This window comes from Equus przewalskii, chromosome 1 (genome assembly GCF_037783145.1).
Source record: "Equus przewalskii isolate Varuska chromosome 1, EquPr2, whole genome shotgun sequence".
Lineage (NCBI taxonomy): Eukaryota > Metazoa > Chordata > Mammalia > Perissodactyla > Equidae > Equus > Equus przewalskii.
Window position 1 is genome coordinate 106,028,815 of NC_091831.1, and position 24,681 is coordinate 106,053,495.

Here is a 24,681-nt window from a genome sequence, read left to right on the forward strand (position 1 = left end):
ATTTGAGCAGATATGCATGAAGTGAGTTCAGTTCAAAATTTTCTTTGTATGTGCCTTGCACATTTCTTGCTAAATTTGTATTTATGTTTTTTATAGTTACTCTTGCTGTTACAAGTGAGATCTTTTTCTTATCTTATTACATTGGCTAATAATAATCCTTAAATTAATTTTTATTTGTATTTTCATTTGTCTTCGATCTCCCATTTGTTCATTCCTCACAGATAGTAACTATACAGATTTTATGCGTTGTTACCCTAAAGCTCTTGGTTCTGTGCTATGTTTCCAGTGTGTGCTCAGACATTGTGTTTTAATGGTTTTTACTGAGACTAAGCAGATCATTGCTATGATTTGTTAATCTTTGTTTTTTCTAGCTCAGCATAGCACCAAAATGTAAGTAGAATCTAAAAAAGACCTAAAGTGGAAAACCAAAGATGCAAGTCCAATTTCATGTAACATGATTTTAATTTTACTGTCAATTAGCACAACTATAGGATGCACATAGGAATGTTGGCTGGCACATTTAAAGGCACCCCTGGTGTATGAAAGGTGAAAGAAGTGAAAGAAGGTATTCTTAAATTTCACTAGCAGATTAAGAGAGAATGTCTGGAAGCGGTTGATTAGTCAGGTATAGATTAGAAATGGACATCTTGGCAAGATTTACTGTTTGATTTGAATGGAAGGAGTTCTTTTAGATTTCTTGCCTGTCTGCACTTAGTGTCCTTTAGGTAAGTGAGGTATCCGAAACAGACTTGAGGGCTCAGCGTCCTGTCGAATGGAAACATTAGTAGCTCATGTTCATGCTTTACCAGTAGATGGCAGCAAAGTGCTTTGTTAAAATGTCCTTACCTTCATTTTTTTTTTAACTCACATAGTAAATAGGTACTGTATATTTTTCTTTTAGTGAAGACCAAGGCAGGTATGATACCCTTATTTTCTTTAAATGGATAAAAGTAATATTACTATTGTGTACTGTCAATTTATATTAAATCATTTTATAAATCCAACTGATATAGCTTACTTTAAAAATGTTATTTCTTATAGGGTTCCTTAGCAACTACTTAACTGAAAGTTTTGTTCTCCATAGTATTATTATTTTACAGGTAGTGTTTTGCCTCAGATTTTTCTAAGAAACCTAGCTGTCATAATATATTTTAGAACTAAATAACATTTTACTAAACAGCACACAAATGTTTAATCATACAGCTTTGGAAATTTTTTTGTTTGCTTGACAGACACTTTGAGTTTTTCTCTTTAATGAGCAAACAAAAACTTAAGGGTGACTTTTATAAGAAGAAAGCGTTTTAATCCTGGGTAGTTAGATCTGACCAATTTATGTTCACTTGGACTTGCTGGCCTCCAGGAAGTGACCGACATAGTATGGGGGAGCAGTTCTTGCCCCTGTTCTGCCCGCTCCACAGGAAGGCCAGTGGGGTGAGAGCCATGCAGAGCTGACCCTGGACTTCAGGGAAGATCTGGGGCAGGCGACAAAAGTTTGTGACTTGAGTCACTAGCATATAATCCTTGTAGTTTCTTTTTTGTTTTAACATTTTTTTTTCCCAGAAATCAGTCAATTTAGGAGACTGTTTTGGAACTGTTTTAGAAAATATTATTTATACAGTGCTGAGGTTTCTCCCAATTTTTCACACGAAGTGCTGTTTAATTCTTACAAAGTCCAAAGTTCTTGTAAAACTAAGAATTTGAAATAGACTTTTATCTTATGGAAACATGATTTATCCAGATCACTTAACATATATCTTACATGCTTTGCAATTTTTACAGACCACAGAAAATTTTTTTTTTTACCTAATACATCCTAAAACAACACAGTCTGCCAGACCACAGTACATCCGTAATTTAGAACAGCAGATGTTGCTACACATGCTTCTCCTTAAGACCAAGAAGAAGCACAAGAGAAAATAAAACAAAAAGTTAAAACAGAACAGAAACATGAAACAAGACAGAGATGAAGGAGTTGAGTAGCCAAAAGCAGTTGGTTAAATCAGCAAAGAGAGGGGATGTGGTGACCTGAACTCTGTTTTCTATACATCTTTGAAACATTTTGTAAGTCCTTCTCGTTCTATTAACCCAGGTTTGATACCTTTCTCCTAGAATTTATTTTCCATTAAAACTATACTTCAATTAAACTGAGAAAAGAAGTAGTTGATGTTCATTATAATGTTTAATAGTTTCACATTTTATATGAGAATTGGCTAAAATGTGCTCTGCCGTGGTCGAGTTTGTTGTTTTGTCTTAGAGTCTGCTAATGTTTTCATTTTGATTTTAACTCTAGCTGATCCCACAGTTAAGGACTTAATCGGAGGCTTCACTGCTCTTCATTATGCGGCCATGCACGGCCGGGCCCGGATCGCACGCTTGATGTTAGAATCTGAATACAGGAGTGACATCATTAATGCAAAAAGCAATGATGGCTGGACTCCCCTCCATGTGGCTGCTCACTACGGTAGGGACTCATTTGTCCGACTCCTACTAGAGTTCAAGGCTGAGGTCGACCCACTGAGTGATAAAGGTACAACGCCACTTCAGCTCGCCATTATCCGAGAGAGATCAAGCTGTGTGAAAATCCTCCTGGACCACAATGCCAACATCGACATTCAGAACGGTTTCCTGTTGCGATATGCTGTGATCAAAAGCAACCACTCTTATTGCCGAATGTTCCTTCAGAGAGGAGCAGACACAAACTTGGGTCGCTTAGAAGATGGACAGACTCCTTTACATTTGTCTGCCCTTAGGGATGATGTGCTCTGTGCACGGATGTTGTATAATTATGGAGCGGACACGAACACACGGAACTATGAAGGGCAGACCCCATTGGCTGTTTCAATAAGTATTTCTGGAAGTAGTCGACCGTGTTTGGATTTCTTACAAGAAGTCACAAGTATGTAATTTAATTATTACTATTATTTCACTTTTTAAAAAAATTTGCATCTTCTGAGGAGCTTAAGGTATTTTTACAACTTAAAATGACCAGGCATTAATGATTCCTATTAGCCCTGCTTGGTAAGTAATACCTCATTCATCTGAAATAAAAAGAAAGCTCTATTTCACAAGATTTCACAAAAATTTAATTGTGTTACTAAAAGTCATATGGGTAGATAGTCATGGTGAGAGAAGAAACGGAGGAAAGGACAGAGAGAAGAGATTTTTAAAATTAACAAAGATCTTTGTTAGGGAAAGGCAGTTTTTACTGGTCATAAACATTGTCTTCCCAGGCTTTCATGGACTTCAGATTGAAGGGTTAGAAGGAGAATTTTTGATTTTCGATTCCATAGCTGTGGAAGTACCTAGAATTAGTGCTTTATTGCTGGGCTGTTCATGTTTTATTGTTGCTTTTCTGCTTTATTACATGTGAACCCACATGAAATGAAACAGCAGTCTTATTTATTTCAATATCCTAGTAATGCAGCTTAAGGATGCTAGAAATTGTAAGAAAAGATTTGCTATCAGGGGAAAATTTGGTGCCACTGTCCCTGGCCCACACGGCTTCCGTTGTATCTGACCTGTTTTTGTGTGGGCACTTTGTTTTTAAAGCCTGGAAGTGTCTGGCCCACCTTGTTTAGTGGTACACATGTTCTGTTGGTTTTCTGATGGGGTTATTAGTTTGTGTGGATATAGCCACGCTCTCTTGTGAGGCTTCCTTACAACAAGTTGAGTGTATGTTTCAGAGCTTAACATCCAACATGAAGCTAAAGTCTATAAACAAAATCTTTGCTTTTGCTGTCTGCTGCACTTTGTAATAAATTCCCTTTTCCTCACCCGATTTTTACCTTTCAGTCATTATTATGGAAGAAGAAATACATTCTGGGTACCAGGTACTGGGGGCTAAGGAGTTTACTTGGTCTGCTTGTAAATAATCTACTCTCCCCCTTGGAACTGAACTTGGGAGTAGAAATCTTATGAGGAAATGAAGTGTAATTTGAATTTTGTGTATTCATAAGAAAAGATGAAATCATTACCACTAAGTATATTTATACTAAAGCATAAAAAGAAATCACACTGAGGGTCTCACTCATGCATGCTGCCCAACAGAACTTTCTGTGATGATGGAAATGGTCTCTCTGTATATCCAGTATGGGAGCCACTAGCCCCAGGTGGCTGTTGAGCACTGGTTATGTGGCTCGTGTTACTGAGGAAGTGAACTTTTAATTTTATTTCATTGTATTAATTTAAATTTAAGTGTCCAAAAGTGCCTAGTGGCTCTCGTGTTCTGCAGCACAGATCTCCCTGCCTTGGGAGAGGTGTTTTGGGCTTTGTAGTAGGTGGTCTCTTACAAACAGCTTTTGAGGCGCACTCACATACCCTAAGATGGAGATGTGTCTGTGCTGGTTCCTCACCAGCGTACTCTGACTCTTCAGGTCCAGGACGCATTTCGGGAAAAGATTGTAGTGAAATTTCAAATGCTGATTCTCAGCAAATTTTCTAGCAGTCTTCATTTATAGACTGTTAGGGGTGCTGGTGTTGCAAAAGAGAAGGTTACTCTTGAAGTTAGGATTCTATCATGGTATGTAGCCTATAAAGTATATCTTAATAAATTCTAAAGATCTTTTTTGTTGTTGCAATTGTTGTTGCTTTAACTTCTATCCTAGAGACTCTTGGTTAAATTAGTACGGCTGCCTTCAGGAAGGCATGTTACGGACATAAATGCCCCAGTCCCTTTTGTTAAATATTTGCTCAGTGGTTAACGGCATAGACTAGAGGTAGACTACCTGGGCTCCAGCCCTAACTCTACCACTTGTTAGCTGTGACCTTGGGCGGGGTACCTACCTGCTGTGTGCCTCAAAATCAGGAATAATTTTATCTGTCTTATAGGCTTGTTGTGAGGATTAAATGAGCTAATATATAGTGCATATAAAACAGTGCCTGGCACATTTTAAGTGCTGTATGTGTTCTTTAAAATAACGTAATTAAATGAGGGTGGGTGAACAGCAAGGGCTGATTTCCTACCAACAGAGTGAATCCCTGAGATTCTTATTTTACCCTAGCCTCAGATTTTCAACTCTGTTGACTGTTGTATAGTCTGTATATGGAGACCCACAGCCAGGGGAGTGGAGGAGCTGCCCCTGTGTCCCCAGCCCCCAGAGCTACTGAGTTCCATCACAGAGAGTTGCTGGAGAGCAAGATGTTGAGTTAAAAAAGATTCACATGGACCTTTAAAGTTAAGAGCAGATGGAAAAAGTGGCACAGATTGTCTCTTTGTGTTGGAGTTCTCCACTGCATGTAGAGTGGAGCCATGCACCTAGTAGGTCCTCAGTAAGTGTGGGTTGGCTGATTGCATCCATAAAAGATGCTGGTTGAACAGACTTGTATGTTTTTCAGAAGTGAAGGACCATCTGTCTTTTGAAGGCAGCGGTTATCTTTTGTCTTCAGATGCCTCAACATAATTCATTACTTCTTGACTCTCTAGTGGTGTTTCCTGCCAAAAGCAAATTAAGTGTTTCTGTTTCACCTGTGCATATATATTAGATTTTTCTTTTCCTAGTGAGTAATTAGGTGCTAGAAGGACCAACTGTAGCTGATGCCCTTTGGGGTTCTCTCCTGAGCTCTCTCTCAGGAAAACCAAAGTGAAAGAAGGTTGGGTAGTTCAGGGAGCAGCCTTAAATCAAATCTGTGAGCTCCTCCAGCCTTTGACACTACCATACACCAGAGCTCCAGGCACCGAGCTGTTGGCTTCTAATCTGAGAACTCAGACTCCTGAGGTGTAAGGACAGGAGAAGTGCCAGATAGTGGTCTTTATTCAGGGCCACTTTACTATTCGTTGCACCATTTTTGACTAGAAGCAGGTTATTTAAATTGGAAGAGCTCAAGACAATCATAATCCTGGAATCTAGAAGCTACTGTAGCTTTTTAAAAATGTTGCCATAAAAGCTCTGATATACACTGTATAAAAACAAAGCAGATCAAATGGCTTAGTTATGAGATAGTATCTACTGGTACCTTGTTGATCATGAATAGAGGGAGAAGCCACGAAGAGCTGTCGTTACTCTTCACCCACAGCCAAACTTCCAGAAATCTCTGCCTTTTAGAATGGCTGGAACTCAACATGGTCTCCTTCAGAAAGCCAGTCAAGTGAAGGAGCAGCTTCTTTGTGCCCTGGAACAATAAACACAGCTAAGAAGAGCCAAAGATCATACCTGAAGAATGAAGATCATCTTGCAGAAGGAAAGATGTTTCCTGGTTAGCTAGAGAAGCCAATTTTTGTTCTTTCACTTGATAGAAAAATAAGAGAGAGTGGCACAAATAAGTGAAAGGGACAACAGCAGAGGGAACAGTGATATGACTGATGACAGGTAGAAATGGTAGTGACGACAGACGGTAGCAGACATTCTGATGGAGGTCCATTGAGGGCCGAGGGCCCTGGATCGGGAGGTAAACCACCCCTTGCACCAGGACCAGGACTTGGGCGAGGCAAATGAGGTGCCCAGGGCACAAGATTTAAGGAGACTCTTGTTCTCAGGGTCGTGTAAATGCATGCAGTTAATTAAAGTAGAATAACTTGTACATAGCCTATGCACAAACACCATATGGAGCTAAGAGGATAACGAAAGCTCTGGCATATGGGAATGGGCTAGAATTATCTAGCCAAACAGAGCAGAAGATTGTAGTAATGTTTCCCCAATTCAAAAAAGAAAATGAACATTTATGCACAAGAGAAGGGCAAGCCCAAGAAAACGTTGTTAAAAGAGGTACAGTATTAAAATTGCTAGGAAGACTATTCTGTAAGTAAAGTTTGCCCTGAGGATATGGTTAAATAATAATACAAGAGTTCCCATTTCTCTGCATCATCTCCAACACTTGTTATTTCTTGTCTTTTTTAATTATAGCCGTTTCGATGGGTATGAAGTGATATCTCATTGTGGTTTTGATTTGCATTTCCCTAATAATTAGTAATGTTGAACATCTTTTCATGTGCCTGTTAGCTATCTGTATATCTTCTTTGGAAAAAAAAAGACTGTTCAGATCCTCTGCCCATTTTTTGATCAGGTTTTTTGTTTTTTTTAATTGCTCAGTTGTATGAGTGCTTTACATATTTTGGATCTTAACCCCTTATCAATATATGATTTGCAAATGTCTTCTCCCAATTGTTAGGTTGTCTTTTCTTTTTGTTGATGGTTTCCTTTGTCAGGCAGAAGCTTTTTAGTTTGATGTAGTCCCATTTGTTTATTTTTTCTTTTGCTTCCCATGCCTGAGGAGACATATTCAAAAAGATACTGCTAAGACTGATGTCCTAGAGCATATTTGTTCCACTTTTTCTTCTAGGAGTTTTATGGCTTCAGGTCCTACATTCAAGTCTTTAATCCATTTTGAGTTAATTTTTGTGCGTGGTGTTCTACTTTCATTCTTTTGCGTGTGGCTGTCCAGTTTTCCCAGCACCGTTTATTGAAGAGACTTTCCTTTCTCCTTTGTATGTTCTTGGCTCCTTTGCCAAAGATTAGCTGTCCATAGATGTGTGGTTCTATTTCTGGGCTCTCACTTGTGTTCCATTGATTTGTGTGTCTGTTTTTCTGCCAGTACCATGCTGTTTTGATAGCTACAGTAGCTTTGTAGTATATTTTGAAATCAGGGACTGTGATTCCTCCAGCTTTGTTCTTTTTTCTGAGGATTTCTTTGGCTGTTCAGAGTCTTTTGTTGTTCTACATAAATTTTAGGCTTCTTTGTTCCATTTCCATGAAAAATGTAATTGGAATTTTAATAGGGATTGTAATGAATCTGTAGATTGCTTTAGGTAATATGGACATTTTAACTATGTTAATTCTTCTAATTCATGAGCATAGAATATCTTTCTATATCTTTGTCTCATCTTCTTTTTCTTCCAACAGTGTCTTATAGTTTTCAGTGTAGAGGTCTTTCACCTCCTTAGTAAAATTTATTCCTAGGTATTTTATTCTTTTTGTTGTGATTGTAAATGGGATTGTATTCTTGATTTCTCTTTCTGCTAGTTTGTTGTTAGTGTATAGAAATGGAATTGATTTTTAAATGTTGATTTTCTACTCTGCAATTTTGCTGTATTCATTTGTTATTTCGAGTAGTTTTTTGGTAGATTCTTTAGGATTTTCTCTATATAAAATCATGTCATCTGCAAATAGTGACAGTTTTACTTTTTCCTTTCCAATTTGAATGCCTTTTATTTCTTTTTCTTGCCTAATTGCTCTGGCTAGGACCTCCAATACTATATTTTATAAGAGTGGCAAGAGTGTATATTGGTGCAGCCACTATGGAAAACAGTATGGAAATTCCTCAAAAAATTAAAAATAGAACTACCATATGATCCAACAATTTCACTTCTGGGTATTTTTCCAAAGAACATGAAAACACTAATTCGAAAAGATATATGCACCCTTATGTTCGTTGCAGCATTATTCATGATAGCCAAGACTTGGAAACAACCTAAGTGCCCATTGACGGACAAATGGATGAAGGAGGTGTGGACGAATGGAATACTACTCAGCCATAAAAAAGATGAAATCTTGCCATTTGTGACAACGTGGATGGACCTTTAGGGTATTACTGAGTGAAATAAGTCAGACAGAGAAAGACAAATACCATATGGTTTCACTCATACGTGGAAGATAAACAAATACATACATACAGAGAACAGATTGGTGGTTACCAGGGGGGAAGAGCAGGTGGAGGGGTGAAAGGGATAAAGGGATGCATGTATACGGTAAGGGATGGCAACTAGACTTTTGCAGGGGAACACAATGTAGTCTATACAGAAGGTGAAATATAAGATGTACACCTGAAAAAAGAATAGAGCTCACCCTGAAGAATCAGATTGTAATCTAGTGCTCTTTTTCTCTTAACATCTCCCTGCCCCACAATGCAAACTCCTCTAGTCAATGTATGAAAGAAAGAGTCATTCAGAATCTGAAATCTTTTAAGAAATGGAGAAATTCCATGAGAAAGCTGAACCTCACGCAGTGACTATCAAGAATTTTTAATCTTAAGGTGACAAAAAAGATGGGATTATACTCATCTGCATGCCTGGAATTTTGTTCATGGAGAAGTAGTGAAGACCTTAACCCACTTCTGAATGTCAAGCACAGATTATGCGTGCGGTGGGTAAGGACTTTCTTCAGCCAGCCACCTCTGCAGGAGAAGGGGAAGGACTGAAAAGAGCTGGCACCTACAGTTCCTTGTGCAAATGGTGTGGAAATTGGAGGAAAGTTTTAGAGAGCACAGTCAAGTAGAGATAGCAGTAGATGCAGTAGATGCAATGGCTCCCAGCTAGAGAATGTCTCTTGAAAGGAGGCAGCTTCCATGTTTGATTGGCTGGATTATTTGTAGAAAAGGTGCCACGTTGTGCTGCCTGCCTAGGAAATCATTTAAGTGTCAGGCTTTGCCCTTCGTGTAGAAGAGGGAAATATATGAAAGACAAAGTGGAATCAAAGACTTGTACAAGCAGCAATGTCCGGGGCTGTTGGAGGGATCAGCTTGTCACCTGTCCCTCCATTTGCTGGTGGCATCTTCACTGTACTCACTGTTGTGGAAACTCTCTCTGCAGAGTTGCTGTTTCATTAGGGCATTAGATAGGCCAGATTTTCCTATTACCAGCTAATATTTTCATTAGTTTTAACATAGCAGTCATAGTTATTTTAAATTGCCTGTCTGATAATTCCAACATCTCTTTTCTCTTATGACTGTTTTTTTTTTTTTTTTTTGCCTTTTAGCATAGCTTGTAATTTTTTATTGAAGCCAGACATGATGTATCGGGTAATAGGAACTGAGGTAAATAGACCTTTAATGTCAGGTTTTATGTTAATCTGGCTGGAGTGGGGTCATGTGTCATGTTTGCTGTAGCTGTAAGTGCCGGAGGCTTCAGACTCCTCCAGTTTCCTTGGTTTTGCCCCCCCTCTCAACTTTAGGCTTCCCTCGGCACTCCTCCTCAGAAAGAGTCTGCATCTTACAGCTCTTTCAGCTATAATCCACCGTTGTCACCTGATGTCACACTGGAGCCCTGTTGGTGTGGTGGGGAGGCATCGGGGAGGCCAGCGGTCTCTAATCTTCTGATCAGATCTCAATCTTTCGGTGGGCCTGTGTCTCTGGGGTGTGATCTTCATAAGTGTTTCTTGGCTTTGCTTATTCGTCCCCCATACCCCTTGAGATAGAAAGACTAAGGGGGTTCGAATCAGAGAAGTGTTCATTCTCCAGGTGGGATAAGACTCTGGTAAAGTTTTTTTCCCTTGGAGAACAGGCCTTTGTTGTGAAGAAGTTTCTGGGTTTATACCATAATGGCTAGTCTTACCTTCCGCCGTCCAGGGCTGTGAGGGGATCTTTATTGACTCTTCACTGTGAGAACCTGGTGGGGTTCCTGAAAGTAACACTCAGATTGTGTGGGGTCTTCCTAAGACTGTGGCCATCACTCTCAGGCTAGTCCACACACAGCCTTTGGCACTTCGTCCAAATTGCTATTTAAGTGTTGCTACCAGTTTGTGGCTCCAGCGGCTTCTGCTCCAGGTACACAGATCTCAGCTGTGACTCTCTGGGTTTGTTTCTCTCTCCAGATTTTGTGATGGAGCTTTGCCCAAGATAAGTTATTGATTTTGAGTTTGTTCAGCTTTTTCTTCTCGTAAGGATGAGAGTGATGACTTCCAAGATCTTTACATGTTGGAGGAGAAACCAGCTCCATTTTTACTTGAATGTGAGAAATATCCTATCCAAGGTCCCTTGGGCTGGGTAGTGTTTTGCCCACCGGAATTTAGAGGCACACATCTCCCAAACAGCATACCGAAGATCTCTCAGCTGTGCCTGTGGCGGAGGTGCTGTTACATCAGCCACATCTGTGGTGGAGAGAGCAGCTGATAGGCTCTTGACCCAGTGTCTGACTTGCCTAATAAATGTGGGCAGTCTTCTTAGCCTCCCCCTGCCCCATGAATCTCAGTTTCCTCCTCTGAAAAATGGGGGTATTAGACCATAGGCCCTGGGGTCCCTCCCTTTTTAAAATTCTTACCAGTATCCACTCTTAAAGGGGATGATTTCCTGCTGCTTGTGATTTGATGTGATTTTTTTGATTTGCGTGGAACAGTGGTTTTCATAGTGTGAACTCTTGGGGGGTCCTCAAGACTGTTTTAGGTGCCCATGAGGTCGAAACTAACTTCCTAACAATGCTAAAATGTTATTTGCCTTTTTCACTGCACTGACATTTGCACTGATGGTGTAAGAGCAGTGGTGGGTAAAGCTGCTGGGGCTTCAGCATCGATCAAGTCGACCCCTAGGGTACTAGTCATCACTAATCGTCGTGTTCTTCACCACCTGGCAGTCTCAGTGAAGGGTGTTTCAGTTCCATTTAGGAACGTCATTGATGATGTAGTAAAATTAATTTGGTTAAATCTTAATCCCTTTGAGTGTATACCTTTTTAATATTCTGCAGGATGGAAATTGAGAATATTTTTACTGCATACTGAAGTGCTATGATTGTATTGAGGAAAAGCACTTCTGTGATTTGTTTGAGCTGAACCAGCAGCTTTTTTCTTGGAACACCATTTTTACCCGAAAGATTGACTGACAGCCAAACTATAGCTATTTAGTCTTGGATATTTGGCAGACGTTTTCTTGAAGATGCGTAAAGTTCACTTGTCACCTTAAGGAAAACAACTGACAGTATTTACGGCAAGTCATAAAAATGGAGCTTTCAAGTGAAAATCAGAATTTTGAAAAGCTTGTATTTGCCACTTTACTTGACGGTTTCCCAATATGTAAAGACTTTTTTGAGACCAGTGGAGATATTAACAAAAGTGACTTTTTGATATCGTATAATGAAATGAGTCAACATTTGGAAGATCTGCATAACCTAATGAATCAACGACTAATGCATGTTACAAAATCACGCATGAGTAAGAGATCCGTTCAGAGGGCAAGATAGACCAATGAATTTTGATGTGAAAGAGTACAAAAAGTTCATTGGTTTGGTTTCAGATTCCACGGTGCAGCCAACCTTTAAAAAGCACCACTTGTCGAGTTTTGATGGAGTATCAGAGAAGATCCATGATTATCTAAAAAGGCTATTAAAAGATTCCTTCCTTTTCCAAGTACAAATGTGAGTGAGCTGGATTTTCTTCAGCTACTTCAATCAAGACAGCATGTTGAAACAGATGGAATGCAGTAGCAGATCCATGAATCCAACCGTCTTCAATGAAGCCAGACCTTAAGAGATTTGCAAAAATGTAAAATGGTGCCACTCTTCTCATGAAATCTTTTTTGTTTTGGAAAGCAGTGCTTTTATTTCATAAAAATTTATTTCAACTGATAATGAATTTATTAGTTATTTTTAAATGAATCAATAAATATTTTTTTAATTTCTGAATTTTCATTTCTAAATATAGTAAATATAGATAGATATAACCTACGTAAACTTCTTTGAGGTCCTCTAATTTTAAGAGGTCCTAAGGCTAAAAAGTTGAGACCTAGTGATGGACAACTTCTACATTCAAATTTTTAAGGACACCCTATTAGCCTTGATTCACGAAATTCTAAAATCTCTAACATATTTCTGTTCGCAGTTACAATGTGTGGATAAAACGAAATGTTTTAAATTACTGCTTGCCATATGCCAACATATTTACTACTTGAAATCTGTAGAGATAAATGATTCCTGAAGTGTATCTATGAAATTGTGGTTCTATCAGATGCTATAGGGGGAAAACAGATTCATTATTCAAATCATTTAGGACCCTGGATTCTAGATCCCAGTTTCAGAGATTCATCATGCACAGTAGCATATCAGAGGTTCCAAGACATCCTTGAGTAAATTAACCATTTAACTTTGTACAGTAGTTAAAAAGCATACTTTTACACAGCATCTTTTATTCCTGTGGCGTGCTCTGGTATAGATTACTCTTAAGGCAGAGAACATGCTAGTTGGGTTTGTGTTTAATATCCAAAGGAGTCTGAGTAGACGTAGTGAACTTTGTTACTAGTAGATGCTTTCCAAAGACGAAGCAACCACTAGGTATGTTCAGTGGTGTGTAAAAGGCAGGACTGGGTTGTATTTTGATTTGTATTTTTCAGGGAATTAAATGGCTCATATTTCTAAGAGAAAAAGATTAGGTAAATGGGAATTGAGTTGGGTGAACTGTTTTCTGGGAGACTTAATCTGTCAAGTACTTAAGTTTGTTGCTTTCTAGCGCATCAATCACAGGTGTTTAAGAATACTGTTTTTGAAAGTTGCAGTAACCTGAAATATGTTTCTGTTTAAATTGCAGTAATAGTCAAGGACTGTGTTTTAGTTGCAGAAGTTAAACTTTAAACAAAGTTTCAAACTTTAAAAAAGTAAGAATACAAATCGTGACTCCTTTTTTTTAATTTTAAGAAAATGAAATTTAGGCTGTGGCTTTCTCAGCTAAATCCAGCACAGCGACAGGGATGTGAGCAGATGATCACATCAAACAACATCTCTATGGCAGCTGCCTCTTCTCCTGTGTTCTTCTCAAATGCTTCTTTAATCAGTTTCTTTGGTTTTTCTTTGTAGGATGACTTGGCCAAAACAGTGTTACCTAGTGTAACTCTTTGGAGAAGTAATTTGTGTAACACATTTAACTGAGGCTATTTTCAATTATTGTTTTTTTCTAATTGAGGATTTTGCCAGACATCTACGTTGTAGTCTTATCAGGTTTTTCAGTCCCAGTTATTAAAATCACTTTAGAAATAAATAAATAGTGTGCAGTTCTGTGTCAAATTACATCACATTTTAGGGTTGTTTGATATAGAAAGTATTACTTTATTCTGTACTTTTTTCGTCGTATTTTGAATTACTTTCTATTTTTAGTGTAGGCTTCTAGAGATTTCTTGTTATTTGTTAGGAAGCAGTATATGATTTTGTTTGGCTTAGTGCAAGTGGAAAATCTAAGTCAAAGCTCATTTGCCTGTGAAAAAATGTAACCAATGGATAAATGTGATCAAGGCTGATATTGTATACCTTTGGATTCTAAGAGTTAAGTTGGAGTAGCCTTTTTTTTTTTGATAAAGATTGGCACCTGAGCTAACAACTGTTGCCAACCTTCTTTTTTTTTTCTTTCTGCTTTTTCTCCCCAAATCCCCCCAGTATATAGTTGTATATTTTAGTTGTGGGTCCTTCTAGTTGTAGTACGTGGGACGCCACCTCAACGTGGCCTGATGAGTGGTGCCATGTCCGCGCCCAGGATCCTAACCAGAGAAACCCTGGGCCGCCATAGTGGAGCACGCAAACTTAACCACTCGGCCACAGGGCCGGCCCCGCCTTTTATTTTATGTACCATAATTTTTATTCTAAGGTGAGCTAGAAACTGCCTTTGTTCTATAAAGTAATATTTGTTTAACACATTCCATGCTCAGTCCCTGTGAAGGGAATTCAGAGGCAAGAGCAAAGGGATTAACTCTTTTTATGGTAGAATTTTAGAATGGGGAGCTGAGATAAAACAAAGAGGTATTGGGAGGCCAGTCCAGATGTTGACCTAAGATGAGAAGTGCTCAAAGGAACAAGTCAGATTGCATAAAGCAATTCAGAGGAGGCTAAATCTTCCTTTTTGCTTCTTGACCCCCTCCCCTCCACCTCCAGTCTCTCCCCCTCTCTCCTCCAAAGGAAAACCTGGAACTTTGCTTTGCTTTCATTTTGTTCACTTTGATTATGTAAAAATGTTTTGCTTCTCTGTCTACCTTTACAAATACTTTATCCAAATAAATACGTTTCGTTTATCATAAATGCAGTAATCCAATGGCAAAATGAGGTGATTTCAGATATTTAATTTTCTAAGTTATGATGCTGCCCTGCTGTTGTACTTTATACAAGACCAGACCCTTCAAAAGCTGATTTCCTATTTTATACCAGCCCAATTATTACTAATGATGGGCTTCTTTACCAAATGGAAAGACTCATAACTCTTTGAACTACTCTGTAATTCCGTTGTAGTTCATTAGTATGAATGCCTTGTAGTGTTTCTGCATCCCCCAAAGTCCTTATAATTCCTTAAATTACACTCTCTAGTGAGGTGTCCCCAGGTCTCCTCTGTTACAGTCCCATGAACAAGGCACTTGTTACTTAACGGGGCAGGAGTGATTTTCTAAGACATCTAGCAAAAGTTGTGTGCATGTGTGTTGACTTTTTGCTTTCATTCCCTTTAGTCTCTTGTTCTGCCTTTTCCTTTGCCACTGCATCCTCCTCTTCCCTTGCCCCTTTGATCTTGGGGACAGTGCATTTTTAGTACATAGTAGGTGCTCAGTAAATACTTTTGAGTGATGTGTTGACAAGAAAATAAGTACTTCTTTTTCAGTATTAATCTTCTATTCCTAAAATGATATTCCTGGAAAAATAGCTCCTTAGTCTTAGAAATAACAGTAATTACAATGACAATTCCTTGTTACTCTATTATTTAGCCCATTTTTCACTCAGTGCCGCTACATGGCAGGATGAGTTAATGTCTGTATATTTGTGGAGCAGTAGTATAATGAATGACATTCCTTACTTCATCACTACAAATCTTTTTCTACAGTTATTGAAGTTCTCACATTTCTGCTTGATTCAGGTCATGCAGTGATTTCCAGAATACGATTTCCATCAATTTGGCCAGGACTCTTTTCCAGTAATGGATTACCAGTTTCTCCTTTACTGTTAGGCTGTCAACTAGTTTTCTTACTATCTTAACACCAGAAAGATGGAGACTTCTTCAGCTTCCAAGAAGCAGCTCTCTACTTTTCTTGGAAGGAGAAGTAAACATTATCCTTAAAGTTATTTAAAAATTACTATTTTAACATTTATTTACCAAATACTTATATAGCTCTTACTATGTGCCAGGTACTATTCTAAACACTTTACTGAAATTAACTCTTTTTATGCTTGGAAAGCCTATGATGTAGGTGTTGTTATCTTCAGTTCATAGATAAGGAAACTGAGGCGGGAGACTTAAGTAGCTTCCCCAGGACCACACGGCTTCTAAGTGGTGGGGCCGGGATGGGAGTCAAACCCAGGCAGGCTGGCTCCAGGGTTGAAGCTTTAACCACTGTGATATGCCTCTACCATTAAGGGTCTTTCTGCAGACGGGAATTACAGTGTCAAGAAATCTTTGAACGATCAGTTGCTCCCACAATATTAAAAGATTGCACACTGCTTAAGGAGAAGAAAAATTAGTAGCAAATTGAGTAAAACTTTCCCATATTTATAGGCATGAAAAGTGCATTTTTCCCTGGAAAGGCCCATACAGAGATGACTTATGAGGATGGTAGTATTTCTGTAGTTGTGTCCCTTGAATGAAAGTTGTTAGCTCATCTTTGCTCTCTTGCATTTTATCATAGACAACGAGGAGAGCCAGTGACACTTCCAATATTCTGCCTGGGGAATCTTCTTAAGCAGATCATTAAGGCTTTTCCTAGTTTCCACATTACTGCAGGTGACAGTGGTGCCAAATTTGCCACCACTAATAAAAGGTTCCCCTTTCCTCCAGCTTCTAGTAACATTTTAAAAACTTTCCTTTAAGCCCTGACCAAGAGCCTCTTCAAAGCCCTTCCCATCAAGCTGGTCCCAATGACAAAGCCACATATTTTAGATTTTTTTTGATGGCAACACCCTACTTCCAGGTCCCATAATCTCACTCAGTTATCTAATGCTGCAAAACTTAGTGGCTTAAAGTGTTGATAGTCAGTTATTTTCTGTGCTTCAGGCAGGGTCGTCTGGAGTCACTGGACTGGGAGCCCAGCCAGGACTATTGGGCAGTGTCCTCACTTCCTTTTTATAGACTGCTTGGACTTCTTTGTGGCATGATGGTAGCTGTGTTCCAAGAGTGAATGTCCCAAGAACCAGGCGAAAGTCGTATCACCTTTTATGACTTAGCAGTCATATAACATCATTTCCATCATAGTCACAAGGTCATCCAGTTTCAAGCAGAGGAAAGCTAGGCTCCATTTCTTAATGATGGGAGTATCCAGTCACATTGTAAAAAGGAGCATGAGGCATAGGCCGTATTGTGGCCGTTTTTGGAGAGTGCATTCTGCCGCAAAAAAAATCCCCATTATGTAACCTTTTGTCTCAATCCTTCTTTTTTCCTTAGCTAAGCAAATTCCAATAATTTAGTTTTTCTACTTTGTTGGAGGATATGTTTTGATTTAGGTATGCATGTATACTTACATATGTCAACTTTATCCTTATCTGTTTTTTGCCTGAACACATCATGGTTATTCTTTTTATTAATATTATACTTGAAAAGAAGCTGCCATCTATTAGGAAAGTCAAATTCTTTACTTTAAAAAAAGATTCACGTGTAATTCATATTCTGGTTTTTGCATTTGCAGATCAAATACTATAAGCGTTTATTGAAAATGACGGTGATAATTTATTCTCTTCCTAATGGTAGCCCATGAATGGTGATGAAAAATAATTCAAAACAGGTTAGAAAATGATTTGCTGTTGACATGGATGTGTTTTGCAATGAGTCAACTGTTTCATACTTTAAAGACAAGCCTGTTAAATATTCATTCGTTCAGCTAGTATTTGTTGAGTATTGTGTTAGGCATTAGACTTACATTGGCAGCCAGATGTGGTCCTGCCTTCATGGAACATGTCGTATAGTGAGGAAGATGGGCATGGGTAGGTAATCACCAAATAGATGTAAAATCACAACCTTGTTTAGTGCTATAGTGGGAAGGAGCTCTGAGTATCTGATGGAAACCTGACCTCATCTCCCCTAATGAAGCGCCCCTTTAGCAGAGCTCTGGAAGATGGAGAAAACATAGTCTTGCTGAGAGACACAAGAGTGTGTGTGTCACAGCCATGCACAGATCCTTGTACAGACGTCTGTAGATACACATACATGCCCCTAGTTTACAGACGTTTCTAGGAAAGCAGTAGCTTCTGCCGTGCTTCTGTTAAGAGACCATATATTAACTCTTGGACAGCACGTGTTCATATGTGTTTTACAGAACTGAGGTCTGAGTTTTAAGGAACCTTTTTCATTTGTGAAGAATTACTTAATTTTGAATAAAGGTCATCACTACAAACAAGTACAATTCAAGTAAGGGATGAAGTACTAAGTATAGCAGTGGTTCTCCATGGCCTAGAGACCTTTGGAGTTCCTTGAGACCCTTTCAGGGTATCTGAGGTCAAAATGATTTTCATAATAGTACTAAGACATTGTTTGTCTTTTTCACATTCCTTCTTTCATGAGTGTAAGTGGACTTTTCCAAAGACTAGATGATGTCATTTCATCACAGCAGATTGAATGCAGAAGCAAATATGAGAATTCAGCTACCATCTATTATGCCAGACCTTTAAAAGCTTTGCAAGAATATGAAAGAATGCCATTCTTCTTACTATTTTTGGAAAATCCTGTTATTTTCATAACAGTGTTATTTATGTTAACATGTAATGGGTTTTTATTTTTAAATGAATTAAGTATTTCTAAAATTTCTAACTTCTGATATAGTAATTATTGATATAATCCACATAAACAGAAGTTCTTTTGGGTCCTTAATAATTTTTAAAAGTGTAAAGAGGTTTTGAGACCAAGAAGTTTGAGAACCGCTGAAGTATGGCATTTTACTTGACTTTGAACATGTTACTTAATCTCTCTGAGATGTAAGGAGTCTGTAAAATGGGGATAATGATCAAAGTACTTCCCTCATAAAAGGATTAAATGAGTTAGTATATGTCAAGAGCTTATAAGAATACATGGCACAGAGTAAGCATTCAACATACGTTATCTTTTACTATTATTACCATTTAATATGAAAGCAGAACTTAATCTGAATCCAAACACTACCGGGGCACCATTGCTTAGGACTTTTCCTTGTGTTTGTGGTCATCTGTATTGTTTTGGGAAAGTATTCAAAAGTGAAAGAAATTGGATTTTGTGATATGTCTTTTTGAGTTGGGATATAGCAGAGGTTATTGTCAGATAGATGGCCAGGGTTTGAGGTTTAAAGAGACAGACTCAGAATAGCTTGGGCTTCTTTTTTCACCCCTTCCCCTGCCCTCCATCTGCACCTCGTCCTGACAGCCAGTATTCTGCCTTGTCCAGAATCTGGGTGAACAGGTGCAGATGTCGTTTGGGAAAGTTCTCCAGAGATCGTGTCCTGTGTCTAGGTTCCAGTGTCCTACCCAGTGAACTGAAAGGAGGAGCCACGTTAGAGAACATCTCGTTCAGTCCCCTCACTTTTCAGGTGGAAAGACTGAGGCCCAGAGGAATGATTTGCTCGCACAGGTTCTCCAGGCCTAGGTTCAGAGGCCTAGCCAGGATGAGAACCAGCATTCTGATTTGTAGAGGAAAGACTAGCAGGCTTAGGATCAGAACTGGTTTTAGTCCTGGTCTAAAAAGCCTTAATTAGTCGTCTGACATTGAGCAGTTTATGTAAATCCCTGATACTTAGTGTCCTTTTTTGTAAAATGGAGGTGAAAATATCAACCATCCCAGAGTTGTGAAGAGGGTTAATTGAGACATCACATGAAGGTACCCAAAACGCATCCTCTTAGTAGGAGTCTCTCTAATCCTTTGTGTGTAAAGTCCATAGAGAGACACTTCCCAGTGAAATAAACATTTCTTTTCAGAACCTAAAAGCCCACCTTCAGTATTGTGCTTTGTAACCTTTTCTTTTTTCTGTCTTTTTAGGACAACCCAGAAACTTGCAGGACCTGTGCCGAATTAAAATTCGACAGTGTATAGGCCTTCAAAACCTAAAGCTACTTGATGAACTACCAATTGCCAAGGTCATGAAAGACTACTTAAAACACAAATTTGATGATATCTGATATACACGGAACTGTGAGCAAGATTAGGAGTTATATTCCAGATACTTAAAAGGCTTTTTGCCTTGCACAAAGTATATCCTATGCAATTTCTGATTTGCTGTGAAGTCAGAAAGCAGGTATACACTTTTAGGTTTTTTTGTTTGTTTGTTTGGTTTTCATTGTAGGGGAGGGATTTTTTTATATATATAAACACACACACCACATGCTTGAAGGTCTTAATTTGGTTTCTTGGTCCAAGTTTAAGAGGTCCAAGCTTTGTATACAATATTGCATTTACAAAAATTGTTTTTCCAAAATGACACGAGCAGTTTCGGAGTGGAGAATTTACCCTTTCCAAATTTATGGTTTCATCGGTGTGCGCGATACTATAAACCAACAGAGCACTTGTTAGAGTTCGGAGGCACAGTTTCACCCAGAGGGGGTCCTGGGTTCTACTGGAAAATGCCCTAAGAAATTTTTTTAAAATAGTGCTGTCGCCTCAGTCATTTTTAATGAGTACAAATTGGCTGTTTCAAACTGTTGTTTTCCTAATTAACGTACCTTTCAGATGACATAAATCCAGTACCTCTGCTTTCCTGTTGGTGTGCTCTTGTTTTTAACTTATTTTTTTAACAACTGTAGTACACTACCCAGAGACATTGGGTCTCAACTTCTGTCTCTAGTTGAATTGTGCTTTTAAAAAAATTAATGGGAAAGAAAATAACTTTATAAAGCCAGTGTATTCTGTTTTTAAAACAGTGCCTCCAGTGCAATACTCCTTCTGGTGTATTTTATCCATTATTTCACTTGATGTTCCTCATTCTACAGCCGGCTTTGACATGCCCATGAGAACAGCAACAGCCACTTTAATTTTAATTGCACAACCTTAGTATGTCAGTTGCAATTTCCATTTTAAGCTTTGTCTTTTACTTCACTTTAAGCAGAAAATTTCGTATTCTGGTGGTATAGTATTCCCTAAAAATAGCCCAAAATATTGTTAAACCATTTGGCTTTAATGGTTAAATAATTTGAGGCGGTTTCGTGGTGTTCTTTTCTTCCAGTTTAAAAAAAATTTCTAAAGGGTAAAATTTCTAATGGGTGCACATTTGTATGTCTGGTTAATTCCTAATATGCTAATTAAACATTTTCTATCTATTTTACGGTTATACACAGTAAAGCTCTTTGGGACAGTTATTTTATTTTCTGGGTTGATTGGGCATATGTTTGCAGTGTAAACATGGATATGATAAAGTGTCAACAATGGAAAAGGTTCCAGAGGCATCAGGGATCGATGATGATGCCCTTGGAGATGTGTTCTGTGTTTGATTTGTCATCATAGTAGTTTCAGAAGAACCTTTTCAATATCCTAGTATTGTTCTTAGTGCTTTGGGAAATTTCAAAATATTTACACCCTGGTAATAAACTTGTTATCAGAAGTTTACAAGATGAAGGGCTTCTCTTGTCTGAATTTCTAGTTCTCAGTCATTAGGTATAAAACTATTTCACCTGAAAAATATAAATAAGCAGAATTAGGAGTCTACTCTGGCTTTCCCTTTTCTCAGAGCGAGCAGTGATATTTTCTCGATCACAAAGTTTGTTCTCTTGGCTGCAGAGTGGCTGTGGCATCGGAGTATCTGATCTGCTTGTGCCTGGGCAGTGCACATGTTTCTGAAGAACGGGGAGCTTCAGAAAAAGGATGATTTGGGAGATCGCTGATGGGGTACATAGACTCTTTTGCAGGGAGCCAGTGAGAGTGTGGCCAGTTTGTAACCATCCCAAAACTGTAACTGGAGTCTGATGGATAGAAATGGGTGGTCTTTTTCCCCATAAAAATACCTCCAAAAAGTTATCTTCAAGGAGAGTCCCTTGTGAAGATAGGAGCTATGCTGTGTTCTCATTCTTTAAACCCATACCCAGGTCAGAGCTAAGACACATGAGCAGCATCAGGGACATGGCACGGCCAGAAATGAATTGTGTTACTTCTCCCTAAAACCCGAGGCCTAGGGAGACAAGGAGATGGGAGGGGCCCCGGGGTCCTGCACTCTGAGCAGTAATATTAATGTTCTGTTCACACAGGGCTTATTTCCTCATATGTGTGCATTAATTTATTCAGTTACTAGAATGATTTTCTTTCCCAAACCATTCAAAGGTTTCCAAACTAAGTTAGCCACTGAGTTTGAGTCAGGGAATTCCAAGTAAAAAGATCAGATTAAGGTAAATTCTTTGTTCTGTATTGCTGCTGTGACTTCAGAAAAAAATTATGAGAGCTCTTCCTGGAATTGAAATTTCTATTTAATGAAGAAGTATATAATTCCATTATTTATTCTTTGAGGTTTGATTTATCTGGAAGCTTAAAAAAGATTTTTTTGTTGTTAATAAAATCCCAATCACATATCATTTAACAATAACTAAAATGTCTCGAAGTTGGTAACGGATGGAAAATAGGTCCACATTTGCATTTGGTTGGAGAGAAGCATTCTGTGGTCCCATAATGAGTAGAGAGAACAAGTATTTTCGGAAAATCAACTGCTTGGTTTTCCAGAATCTTGACTGAAATGTTCAGAATAGTATCAAATTCATCACTGATCCTTCTATGTTTCTTTTGAAATTTATTATTTAAGCCTATTACTGAACCTTTATAAAAATATATTTGGCAAGTACACCAAAGAAACCAGCTCATAAACGACTATGATCATTAATGAACTGCAAACCTCATCTTTTGGAAATGGAAGAATTTTTTTTGTGTGTAAATATTTGTGTTTATAAATGTACAGCAGAGTAAGAGTGTTTTTTAGATTATTTAATTCTCATATTTCTAAACTATTTACTACAGAATAATCCACGCTTGTTAGTTTGGAGGACTTGACTGTTTTGTTTTTTAATTCATTATCAGTCACGCTTGGAACAGCATTTCCGCTAGAGAATTCACTGTTCTGCCAGTAGCAAGAGTACACATCTGGAGCATGAGGGAGTCTAGTGTGATTTGTCAGATGCACACCCTAAGAGACAAGAATGTGTAGTTTAATTACCAGAGTGGACCATACGCAAATTGAGATTCTAACTTTCCTGCAGAATTGCTCTTTAGCCCAGAATGTGATTGGGATGAGGCCCTTTGCCCACAAATTTAGCTTTCATGTAACTCCTAGTGTGTTATATCATAATGTATTTTGTTCTTCCTTTGTAATGTAAGTTTTGCTTTGGGTCAATTTGAATTAAAAAAAAACTTAAATCTGGTTTAAAACGTACTGGAATTGTGTTTTATTTCTAGTCTGCCTTAACTTTTTAATATTTCCAGCTATTTGGTGAAAAGAAACAAAAATCTGTCATTCACTCATCAGCATTTTGGATAATTGGGAATTGTGTAAGAGTGTGAAACAGAGATCAGTACCATTTTAGATCAGATAAGGCAATTCTTACCCCCCCCTCCTCCGCCTGCCTCCGCCCCCCTCCCCCCAATGCATTCTGCAAATACCAACTAACAAAAGACTAGACTATTGCGTCCTTGAGTGTGCTGATCCAGCACTGAGCCTTCTGGGCCCTATTCACCTCTGCCTCATGCCTGCCACACGTTGACTGAGGACAGAGTTTGGACCACAGCATTTCTAAGTACAGAACAGTAAATGCCATTAAAACAATGAATTTGAGGTAGTTTATTAGCCTGCAGCAGGTAGAAGTGAAATAACTTTGATTTCACTCTTCTGTATAACATAAGCAGAGCTCGATTCAGGAGAAACCTCAAACTAATATGAATGGTGGTGTGCTAAGGAAAAGGGAGGACAGACGATTTAGCACCCCACGCAGAAATTCTCTGTTTCTCAACTGTAACCTTGTTGCAGACTTGTCCAAGGCCAAGAATGGGACATTTGAAACTATTCCTAATGATCAGCAGGGGAGTTCAGATGTGAAAAATAGCTGTGTTGCTTGGAAATCTTGAGGTCATTCCTTTTCCAATATGATGTAAGTAGTATATTGTTTTTTCAGCTGAAAGACAGTTTACAAAAATGGCTTACTAGCTATTGATAAAACAGATTATCTACTTGATAAAAAAATATTTCCACATTTCATGTGGTTGAGTTTCAAAGATGAAAGAAGAGACTCATATCATCTGCTTGTATTTGTCTAATATAAAGTAACTGTGTTCTCTTAACACATCTTACAAATTTTGATGTTAAAATTTATATTAGGTTAAACACTAAGAAAGACTTTAAATATACACGGGCAAGTACTGATATTTAGGCTTGAGTTGATATAGACTCCTATGATATAAAGGTAATTTGCCGTTGATTCTATCATTTGTTATTCTGTCATTACCTGTAAGGTCTCTTAAGTCTTGGATAATCAAAACAAGGGGTCAGCCAGCATATGGCGCCACTGGATCTTGTGACTTTTCTTGTACGCTGCTGGTAAATAGTGTTCGTAGTTTTGTAATTTATTTCTCTAAGATCATGGTGCATTTTGTAGGTATTTATCTTCCAGAAGAACTCTCTGATTCCTGAGCAACGGTTAACGTTCTGAATCCCGTTGGCAAAGACCAAGGCGATTTGCAGAAGATCCGATCATCAGTGTGTGAATAAGACCCTGAACTGGTGCTGTTGCTGGCTGTGCTTGGTCTCTTGTCCTGCAGGAGCATCTTACACCAAGTATTACGATGTGCTCTTTCCATTTCATTCATTCGCTTATGCTCAGAGGGCCTCATGCTGAGTTTCAGTTGTGCTTCCACGAGCTAAGTGATTTATCAGTTCTGAAGACCCATAAACCACTAGGAGTAAAGGATCAGATTAAAGCAAGTTATTTCTCTTCTGTTGCAGATATGACCTTTAAAAGAAAAATCGTGTAATCGTTTGTAGTTATTATAAATATATTTTAAATTAAATCTTGATTTGTTCCAACATCTTAAAAATCACGCTTAGAACCTTTTTTGTGTGTCCTTTTAACTTGGAAATTGTTTTTAAATTAATACAAATGTCGTTTATTTTATG

General features: G+C 38.3%; 1 protein-coding gene across 4 annotated transcripts in view; it reads left to right on the forward strand.

Moving 5' to 3' along the window:
• Positions 1-22,943, forward strand: part of ASB7 (ankyrin repeat and SOCS box containing 7) — a 52,012-nt gene extending 29,069 nt beyond the window's left edge. For all 4 annotated transcript variants that reach the window (XM_070620241.1, XM_070620250.1, XM_070620258.1 and 1 more), the window contains 2 exons: positions 2,291-2,896; positions 19,584-22,943. In XM_070620241.1, coding sequence (XP_070476342.1) covers positions 2,291-2,896; positions 19,584-19,723 — 746 coding nt within the window. In that variant the 3' untranslated portion in view covers positions 19,724-22,943. The remainder of the gene's footprint in view (positions 1-2,290; positions 2,897-19,583) is intronic.
• Positions 22,944-24,681: the final 1,738 nt, after the last annotated feature.